Source organism: Lactuca virosa, chromosome 3, assembly GCF_052849685.1.
Source record: "Lactuca virosa cultivar CGN04683 chromosome 3, Lactuca_virosa_CGN04683_v6, whole genome shotgun sequence".
Taxonomy (NCBI): Eukaryota; Viridiplantae; Streptophyta; class Magnoliopsida; order Asterales; family Asteraceae; genus Lactuca; species Lactuca virosa.
Genome location: NC_136428.1, coordinates 443,135,225 through 443,146,363, shown reverse-complemented (window position 1 = coordinate 443,146,363; position 11,139 = coordinate 443,135,225). Strand labels below are relative to the sequence as shown.

The window sequence follows — 11,139 nt, the reverse complement described above, 5'->3', positions numbered from 1 at the left end:
AAAAAATTCATGGGGAGGTTCATTTATTTACAGAGAATGGGACTTTATTAGGGTTTAAAACAAAGGTAAAAATGTAATTTGGTTTCCACCTTTATTAAGCATTTTTTAATAAATTAGAATGAAACAACTAATTAAAAAAAAAACAATTATCACCGATATCAAAGCGCAATAAGCATAATCAAAATTGCACAATCCAAACTCCAAACACTCAAAAATGTTGTAAACTAAGAAGCATGTTAAATAAACAAATCCCAAACAGCAAAGACTATATTGTTCAAGAATCTTATTCATGTTATAGAAGCCTCAACGCGAAATACGACATTTGTTGCTTCATAAAGCATCTGTTTTAGAGATATGTCCTGATCGAATACAACATTATACATATATGCCATTATGCCCAAAGCAACAATCGGTTTTATACTCTCAAAAGAACAACCTAGTTGATAAAGAAAACACAAATCCCAAATTCCATACTAGAAAGAGATAGAGACGTCCTGATTCAATTACAAAAGACTTGAGTTGAGTTGACATGAAAGATTCAAGCATCTTTTTTGGCATAAAAATAAAGAGCATATGCCAAGAGCATGATGATTATAGGTAGAAGTAGCATTAAAATAGTGTTGTTGGATGATCCAGCAGCAGAAGCTTGCTTTGAACCAGAAGCTGAAGGCGGCTTGTAGTACTGTCCTTTCTGTGGCAAAGTGTTGACATCGATATCACCCACGTAGTAATCTTTCAACATGTCCCGCGCATTTTGACTGTGCCCCACATCTTCAAATTCCTCCGTTGCATCTTTCCCTACAAAATTATTATTTTTTTTTTTAAATAAAATGTTATTATGATATATTTATTAAGAGATAAAAGAGAAAGGAATTTGTTGTTAAGTGTCTTCTTACTGGTGGCTAACACTAGGACTTCATCACCTCCAGGATGATCATCTAGAAAAGGTGTAATGTCATACACCTACGTCACAATACAAAAGACAAAAGTAAAAATAAAAAATGTCAATCATATTCTACCAATTCTCCGTATCTTTTATTATGGTATTGAACAAGTCATTTTATTTGGTCCATGTTAAGGACAAACTAACTAACTAACATTGATGAACATAATCCAGACACATTATACTATATCTAACATTTATCAAATGTTAAGACGCTGTCAATTCATCATTTCTTCACACACCTTCTTTATATAAAGTAATGTTTTTAGACCAATATATTTGAATCATTGTTTGATGTCAGTTATGGAGTATGGTGCTTATTGCATCGATTATATGAAAGTATTCCAAGAGTGAACATTTTTAGTTATGGCAAAATGATTTCTTTTTACTCCCTCATTCTTTTGTTTTGTTGGTCATTTTTGGTTATCATGCGTTGTTTCCATAAAAGAACTATCGAGATGAAGTATAACCTGGTTGAGGTATTCTTATAATCACTAATTACATATATATTAATTGTAACTACAAATATATTTTTGAAAATAATGATCCAATTATTTTAAATAAAACAATTTAGGGTGTTGGAAACCCTCAAAATATGATATGGGTAACTTTTACCCCATTAAAATGATTATAAAAAAAAATGCCTTTCTTTGTTTAGATTACACGAAAGAAAAATTGTTGCTTTGTATTATATATGAATTTGTTATTAGTCTGCATTTTAAATTGCCGTATTTGTTTATTTTCTTAAAATTTGTATTTGTCAATAATCCAAATTTTATTGAAAACTTTGTTACTAATCTAGGTTTAACATTTAAAAACATAAAATCTAAGACCAAAAACTAATTTTTTATATGACTGTAAAAGGTTAAAATATATTCACATACACAAAATCGATGGATGGATAGAAATTCTCATCCAACAAACACAAAATACTTTTTTGTTTTTCTTCAAAAGTATTTTTACTGATCCCCACTACGAATTTGGGCAATGTATTCTATTTTATTATAAGGTTATTACTTATTAGTAAAATATTTAAATATTACAATTTACAACAAAGATTATGGATAGAAACACGCTAGCTTCAACTTGTTAACCTTAACATCAAGATTGCAAGAATAAACAGAACCATTAAGTAATTTGCTCCCTTGTTTTCTGATTCCTAGGATTCCCCCACCATATTTCTATCATGCCAATTGACGAACTCCTTCAAAACCTTTTTTTTTTTAATATTCAACATGAATAGCTAGACAAGTTTTTGAGAAAAAGTAGACGACTAGAACTGAAACATAACATGATTCAAAAGCTTTTAAATCCACTACCACTCTTGAAATAAGGCAGGGGCAAAGAGGAATTTCAACTATGACCTTCGTTTTTCAATATAAAATAATTTTATATTCATAAAAAATTAATAATTTAACATGATTAGAAACCTCATTATTAGAATGATAGTCCGATTTAGGAGTTTGTAAACAGTAGAGAATATTGAGGTATGATTTGACCCGTTTTCTATAAAGCTAATCCTTAATTGTATAAATCTGACTTGTTACCAATAAAAAATTTCTCAATTGAGTTGAAATTGCCCCCTTCTAATCACGACCAACATAATGCTATCATGCTAAATATGTGAATCCCTAATCAAGTTTTTGCCCAGAAATACATGCATTTAAATAATTATAAACGCCAAAAAAATAAGAAACGTGATTTCAATTTCAGAAACAAAAGTCAATGTTGAGCCATATCTGATTATCACATGCAATTGGGATGTAAGAGTACTAAATAGTCACAAACAAGCATGATCGGATATTAGAGCAAGTTACTGAGTTTCCCAAAGAAGTAGAAAACGATTTGTGAAAAGATCTAACCTTTCCTGAAATAACAAGCCAACAATCCTCTTTCGTAGCGTGCTTTGAAACCTCTTCAAGTGAAAGAACTTTGGCCTCTGAACCCATTTCTGATCTGCCGCTACCAACTACGATCCATCAAAAATTTAGGAGAAAGATGAAAATCGTTAGATTAGAAGTAAAAATAAAACAAACCTAAAGATCGAAATCGTTAATTCGATTCAGTATATTCAGTGAGAAATCTAATGATGCGTGAAAAAATAGGTACCAGATTCAGAATATGAATTGTTTGCTCTGGAGCAGCGGAGCAGCCAACCTTTTGCGAAATTCAAGTGGTTACCAAAAACTCAATATAAATACAATATAGCGATAGCGATATACTTTTCAGCCATCTCGGATCCGGCCCATTAACTTTCACATAGTTAATATATTTGGGTCGCGTCGTTGCAATATACTAATATATACAACGATTAAATCAATTATTTTATTTTTTCAATTTTACTCAACTAAAAGCTTTTTGGAGCTATATTGGGTTCTCTAAAATCAATTATCAATTATTTGTTTATAATTTATCACTATTACCTCAAATCTATTTTGGTTGTTAAGTTTTTTAACATCACACGTTTCTATATATCTTAAATCCAAGTGATGGTGGATATTTTTATTTCATTTTAACATTTATATTTGGGAAATCTGCAGAAAAATCCTAAAAATTTAAACAAGTTATGATCTAGTCCTAAATTAATTTTTATTAATGGAAAATGACAGAAAACATGCCGTTGTAATCACTTTGACCCTTTTTTTTACCTTTTCAACAGGTTACTGCCGAGGTGTCGTCCAAATAGACTGATGGGCTGACGTGACATCTTAGTTGGCATTCCCTTTGTAAAGTAAAAAGCCGAGGTGTCGTCCAAATAGACTGATGGGCTGACGTGACATCTTAGTTGGCATTCCCTTTGTAAAGTAAAAAAAAATCAGATTTTTAGGGTAAAGGGAGGGGGCTCCAACCCTTGACCTTTCACTAACAAATCAAACAACTTACCATTTGAACTAGAAACATCTATTGATATTAATTCTTTAAATGTATTTATAAAATCTTAAATCCCCCACACATTAAATCTTATATCCTCACTCTTTCATCTCTAAGGTGCAGTTTGTATTTTGTAAAAAAAAAAAAAAACAAAAAAAACCCTATTCAATTCTCTTATTGTTGCGCGGCGCAGCACATACGCATCATTTTTAATCTCACAGTTGTTTATTTTTAGAAGTCTTCAGAGTAAAAAACATTTGCATGTGTTCTATTTGGCACATCACTTGTATTATCTCTTCCGATCTCTTCTTCTTCTTTTTTCTTGTTGAAATCTTGATTATATATTGCTGAAATCTTATTTTAGTTTTTTTTTTTTTATTCTTGTTGATTTTTTTTTGTTTTTTTAATATTGAATAATGATAATTTCTTGATGAAATGTCATTATTTTTTGCTAAAATATATTTATTTTTTGTTGAAATATCATTATTTTTTGCTGAAATATCATAAACTATTGCTGAAATGACATACATTATTAAATTTTCGGTATTAAAAAGTATTTTCGGTTTATAAAATCGGTTTATTTTAATTTTTTAATATCTGCAGCAACATGCAGATGTTAAAAAAATAAACACGCTTCTTATTACAGTCTGCAGCCGTTTGGTCCACATCTTCTATTGTAGAGGGTTGCAGAGGTGGTCCGCAGACTTCATAAATTTTTGCTTCAAAAAAACAAACAGCACCTAAGTCACCTAAAACCATAATTCATTGGGAACCTTGAAAGAGACAGCCGCCGGATAACCTATTGTCTTCCCCGTCACCTTCTTCCTCCGACAATTCCTTACATCAATCGAAGATTCTACATTCTTCGTTGTTTATCTCTGCCTCCATCGACGTCGGATTTGCGTCGTCTACTTTCATCGATGTTATCGTCGTTTATCTCTGCCTCCATTGTCGTTGTTATCGACATTTATCTCTACTTCCATTGACGTCATCTGCACTCGTTCTTCTTTTTTGTTTTGAGTTTAAGGTTTGATGCTAATGGTTAATGGTGGTCAGGTGGTCGAACTTGGAACCATAACGAATTTTCCGATGGTGAAGATATAATGGTGGTTGTCGGAGTTATCGATACAATTGTTGAGAAATTCAGAGGTTGCAGACAGACGAATGGAAGAAGAAAGGTTAGGGGAATAATGAGAATCATTTAATAATTTGCTAAGACTTTATATACACATTTGAAGAAACAATATCAATAAATGCTTTTAGTTCACATGGTAAGGTGTTTGATTTGTGAGTGGGAGGTGAAGGGTTCGAGTCCCTCTCCCCCTATTTTCCCCTAAAAATCTGATCCTTTTTTCCTTGTAAAGGAAGAGCATGCCACCTAAGATGTCACGTCAGCCCAAAAGTCCATTTGGCAGGCCAAGTCATCAAGTAACCTGCCGAAAAGGGTAAAAGCAATTACAATAGTCAGTTTTCTGTCCTTTTTCATTAATCAAATTTAATTTAGGACTAGATCATAAACTAATCCAAAATATTTAATTTAGGACTAGATCATAAACTAATCCAAAATTTTAGGACTTTTCTGGAGATTTCCCATTATATTTTTATAGAACAAATTACTTAAATCATCCTTATGATTTGCAAAAATTATATGTTTGATCCCTAATGTTTTTTTTGTACTCAGACGGTCCCTAAGTTTTGATTTTATTGCGTGTTTGTCCCTTATAGACATAAAAAGACCATGTTGTCATCATACTTCTTTTAGTTATTTTTAATTTGTTTATTATTTATTAAATACTGAAAATAAATTAAGTGATTTATGTATAAGTGAGATCCACTACCACCACCACTATCACGCTAAAGAAACTGGTAACCACCACCCTTTTTACCTCCGTCAATCACCACCCTTCACTTTCGGAACCCACCACATGTGTTCGTATTTTGAATTTTAGAAACAATCAAACACCATAATCATAAACAAACCAAACCACCAAAATCAAATATTAAACAACAAACATGCATTCCAGATAGTGAAATCGATATCAAAACAAATTAAAAAAAACTAAAAAAGAAGTATAAGGGCAACATGGTCTTTTCATGTTTGCAAGGGACCAAACACAAAATAAAATCAAATTCTAGGGACCGTCCGATTGCAAAAAAAACGTTGGGGACCAAACCTGTAATTTTTGCAAACCACAAGGTCGATTCATGTTGGGTCGTTTATGTGTTGTGTCATTGTGTTTATTGTTTAGTCCATTTTTGTATAACGGGTTGGGCCTGTCCACCCGGTTATTTATTATTAGGGTTTTACTATTTAAAGTACATGCATGCACCGTATCTTGTAATAGTCTAATTGTCTATCTTGTAAACCCTAAACAGCCTTTACAGTAGCAGTTCTTCATCGAGCTCTTCTAAGGCTGTGCTTATTAATCATTCGACACAACTTGATCTTCTTTTCTGTGTTTTTGATTCTTTACCTATTTGAATCTATACGATCATTCAAGTTTTATACTTAACAATTGGTATAAGAGCAGGAGACTGTGTAATCCATACGCAACTCTTCTGTTAAAAGAGCTATTAGGGTTTCCGCTTTAACAGGATCTGGAGTCTGTCGTCTTCTTCGATTTCATCGATTACAGACGTTGAATCTTGATCTTTATTTTACCCTAAACTCGATTTTAGGTTTACACATCTGGTTCATACAGGTTTTTCTCAAATCGACAACATGCAGCCTGGCGATTCTCACGTTAACTTAATTAATCTCTCAAGCGGTATTGGATCTACAACAAGGATCCCTATTCTATTTCCAAACGATTATGAAGTGTGGGAACTGCACTTTGAAGATTACGTGCTAGGGCTTGAAGACAATGGTTCATTGATATGGGATGCAATAACCAAGGAGACGTTTGCTCACACAGGTATAAAAAGAATTATCAAGACTCAAGCAGAGTACAACGATCTTCTTCTCGAAGTTGATGATACATCCAAAGATGAAAAAGACAAGCTAATCAGCAATGTCAAGGCTATGAGGATCATTCGATTTGCTTTTCCAGCCGACACGTTTCGCTTAGTAAGCTCCTACGAAACTGCAAAAGAAATATGAGATAGGCTTAGAGAACTATACTCAAGTGACGCTGATCTTGAACATTCCATCCAGACTCTGTTACTTTCGGAGTTTGGAGCCTTCGTTCAGAAGCCTGGGGAGAAGCTAGTCCAAACGTTCAACCGTTACAACCATCTATTGAGCAGGATGGTGAAGCACAAGATCAAACGTGAACTGATAGAGCAGAAGGTCACGTTCATGAACGGGTTAATATCTGAGTGGAAAGCTGTGGTGTCGACGAGTAAAGCAAACGAGCAATTCAAAAATTACTCCTTGGAAAAGCTCGTTGGTATTCTGAGGTCACATGAGGACGAAGTGACAAGTGAGGGAAAGGTTGTTTATGGAATGGGTTTTTTGGCTCTTGTAGCCAAGGGTAAGAATATTGCTAATGATGGTTAGGAGTCAGATCTCTCCGATTATGAACTCTCAAAGGAAGATTATGCTATGATGGTGTCCAACCCTAAGAGGTTCGCAAAGAAGAATTTTGGTCGCAACAAAAACCGAAACTTGCATGGGAGTTACAGTTCTGAGAAAGTGAAGAATGAGAGTGCGAACAACTCCCAAAAGGAATAAACGAAGAAAGAAAAGAAGCTTGTAGGTGACTCCGGCTATGACTGTAATTATTGTCATGGAAAAAATCATCTAGCAAAGGAGTGCATGTGTAACGCTCTGTTCCGAATTAACTCCTAGTCTGAGGCTGTGGTTCGAAGGTCGGTAATTATAAGGATTATGGCTCTTGGGAAGGTAAGATCTAGGCCTATTTGGGTGCGGGTGATGTATTAGAAATGATTTGGGTGTTCGGTTCGTGTTTTGGAAGCTAAAGGGTATTTCGGTAAAGTGGCAGTTCGGGCTTTTGTGGAAAATGGATTTTTGTTCGGAAGGTCTTAAGAAAGGTTTGAGTTGTTAGAAGTGTTCGGCTTCTCGTCACCTTTCCGTGGATATAAGGATCGTCGTAATCGGGCTTATAACGAAGAAGTTATGGCCTTCAGAAGTTTCGTGGTTTTCAGGCTTAGCTGAGTACACGGGGCGTACACAAAGTGTACGCGGGGCATACCAGCGAAGAAGGTAGTACGTTGGGCGTACCTTGGAGTATGTTGGGCGTACTGACCAGGAGGGTTGCGAATGTTCCCGGGAGTACGTTGGGCGTACCATATGTACGGTGGGCGTACTCCATTCAGATCAGAACCCTATTTTAGGGTCTTTGACCCTATTTAAACTCCTTATCTCACAACCTAACCCTAATACCTTCAGCCTCCACCCCTCTAAACCCTATATATCGTCATATATCATCTTGGTGGCATTTTGAGCTTATGGAGTCCATTTTTGGGGTGTTTGATCCATTTTCAAGAAGAAGGAGTTTGATGCAAAGATGGGAATCAAAGAGGAGCTTATGGATCTGGCTTTTAGGACTCATTCCCAGCTTGTGAAGGTATAAATCTTTGAACTTGATTATTCATCTCTTAGATCTACCATTTTTGGGTTTTGGTTCCTTTTTGGTCCCAAGGATGAAGCTTTATGGTTCAAATTCGATTCTTAGTCTTGGGGTTGCCACCCTTGATGCTATTTGAGTCCCTAAGACAGAAAGTTGCCATCTTGAAGGTCTTAATGGGTTCATGCATGAGTTAGGGTCACTTTTATGGAAGTATAATGCCATTTTTGGAGTTTGGGTTTGTTTGGGGCATGCAAAGTCACCAAGTCAGTGACTTTATGGGTTTAGACGTTAAGTATAGCTCAGATCTGTGTTTTGGACTTGTTGGATTAAATATTAAGCACTTAATGGATTTTGTGCATGAGGTGTTTGTACGTTGGACGTACTATGTAGTACGCTGCGCGTACAACCCATTTGCCCAGTAGGCTAAACGTACAGAAGAGGTACGTTGGGCGTACGCTCTTAGGAGGATTTAGGCCTTAGTGGACTTCGGACCTTTGGGCCCTAATGGTTTTGGGCCTGGATTTGCTGATTGTCAAGCCTGAATGTATCTTTGGGCCTATATTGGAATAGTTGGGCCTATTAGGCCTCGTGGCCCAATATAGATATGGACTTCACATTTGTGGGCCTCAGTTTGGGCCAATTCTTGGATTAGGTTGTTGTGGGCCTTCGTGGGCCAATTGGGGTCAGAATTATTGACTAAAGAGAATATTAGGCTTTAGTATAAGGTCCATTAGAAAGGTCTGGGACCAATTTGGAAAATTGGGCCATTGATGGTTTTATGGACATTATAATGTTGGGCTTTTGTTTTGGGTTTGGGTCTTGGTTTTGGATCATACTGGGCCAGGGGTAAAATGGTCATTGTAACACCCTGTTTATTTATTAGATAAATAAATAAAGTAATGAACGAATAGTATCCCTAAAATAAATAATTGAAAGTTTAGGGGTGGTTAAAAATATAATTTCCGGATTAGTTATAAAGAATTTTTGAAGTCAGGGGCTCCGTGGTAATTATTGGAACTTAAGTTGAAAAGAATGTGAGGAGGAGGGACTAAAAATGTTAACATGGATGAAGTTTGATCATTCGGACCTAATTTGTAAAGGGTTTTAGATGGTGGGGTTCAAATGGTAACTTATGGACTGATTGTGAAAGGATTTTGGATGCTGGGGGGCTGCTTTGTAAATTATGGCCTAATATTGAAAGGAACTCGGATGGGAGGGACCTATCTTGTCATTATGACAAACTTATAAGTGGGATCGGGTATAAAGGGTTATGAAACCCTAACCCTAAAAGAAAACCCTCCAGCCGTCACCCCTTATACCTCCCGTTTACAGCCGCCACCATTCACCTCTTCAATCTCCGGCGCCGCTGCTACATCTGACCACCGAGCCGCCGCTGTGCCACCCCATTGAAGACGGAGACCTCCATTTGATGCCGTGGCAGCGAGAGATCGGAAGAAACCCACCTTGGAGCATCGTGGTCGCTATTTCCGGTGGAACCACCACCTCTTCACACTCGTGTTCCGACCGGCAAGACCACCGACGACCTCTTGAGGCTCCGACGATGAACATGATCAATACCGCGACTGTTGCTGCTATTCTAAGTCGCCATTCTCCTTCTACTTATTCTGCCACTGTTCTTAGCCACGTAAGGCAGCTGTCGGCGCTGTTCCGGTTGCCTTTTTCTCCTGTTTCCTCTCCACAGCAAGAAACTGACATCCGCCGCCGTTAGCCACCGATGTGGCCGCTGCTGCCGTCACAGTGCACCACTAAGCGAATGGTTGCATCCAAATTTCCGAGCAAGGGTGTGTGGGTGTATGATTTTGCTTTTAATGCGCGTGTGTGTGTTTGTTTTGTCTAGCTGGAAAACCATGGAAGCCACCGCCACCACCGTGAGGTGGTGACTGCCGCCATGTGCTGCCAGTGTGTGTGTGTGTTTATTTTAGTATAGTATGTGTGTGTGTTTATTTCGTGAGTTCATTGTAATTGTAAAAATTGGAATAATGAAACGAAAATCAAACCACCACCGTAGGGTGGTGGCTGCGGCCTCCTGCCGCCACCGGCCGCCGTGTCGGGTGGCGGTGTGCTTGCCTCGTTGAGTTCGATTCGTTTAGGGTGCTTGAAACCCTAATGGGCCTTGTAAGCCCTAATGGACCCTAACTGACCCAAATAAAACCCTAATGGGCTTAATAATATTCTAGTGGGCCTAATAGGCCCAATAATGCCCTAATTGACCTAAAAGCCCAACAAATTGATAAATGGGCTAATATTTGGATCGGAAACCCTAATTAGGGTTTAGAAAACCCTAATGTCAATAAAACCCTAATTTAGGGAATTAACCGGGACACACGGGAATTATTTAATAACTTGAGATATTAAATAATAATCATTGGCAAAGATTAATCTAAGCAATATTGGACTTAATGGATTAAGTCCTTAATGGGTTGAGTGAGAAACACTTAACCCTAATCGTCATTTTACATGAAACCCTAATTTCACTTGGGTTTATTGTTGGGCCTCTTTATTGGGCCTTGATGATTGGGTTATTAATGGACCATCCAAAGTCAAGCAATTGGACTAGAATAATTTAATGGGCCTAGGGTAAGGCCCATGTAAGGGGTTTGGGCCCAATTTGGAAAATTGGGCCATAGATGGGCCATAGTTTGGGCCTTAATGATTATATGATGTTGGGCCTTAGAATAATACCATGTAAAGGCTTGGGCCCAATTTGGAAAATTGGGCCATATGTTGGGCTTTGAGCCATAGTTGGACTTTTGGGCCTTTGGATTGGGCCTC

General features: G+C 36.8%; 1 protein-coding gene across 1 annotated transcript; it reads right to left on the bottom strand.

Annotated features, from left to right (window-relative positions):
- Positions 1–270: 270 nt before the first annotated feature.
- On the bottom strand, positions 271–3,189 carry LOC145167906 (cytochrome b5-like). Its single transcript, XM_079087173.1, has 4 exons — positions 3,053–3,189; positions 2,806–2,912; positions 897–963; positions 271–798 (listed from the first exon to the last, which is right to left on the bottom strand). The coding sequence occupies exons 2-4, from the start codon at positions 2,890–2,892 to the stop codon at positions 539–541; spliced, it is 414 nt and encodes a 137-aa protein (XP_078943299.1). The 5' UTR covers positions 2,893–2,912; positions 3,053–3,189; the 3' UTR covers positions 271–538.
- Positions 3,190–11,139: the final 7,950 nt, after the last annotated feature.

What these genes read in the sequence shown, in the direction of transcription:
- LOC145167906 (XM_079087173.1), bottom strand. Translation starts at nt 2,892, where the DNA reads ATGGGTTCAGAGGCCAAAGTTCTTTCACTTGAAGAGGTTTCAAAGCAC. An exon ending in GGCTTGTTATTTCAGGAAAG is followed by an intron (nt 964 to 2,805) that starts GTTAGATCTTTT and finishes ATTGTGACGTAG; the next exon opens with GTGTATGACATTACACCTTT. An exon ending in AGTCCTAGTGTTAGCCACCA is followed by an intron (nt 799 to 896) that starts GTAAGAAGACAC and finishes ATAATTTTGTAG; the next exon opens with GGAAAGATGCAACGGAGGAA.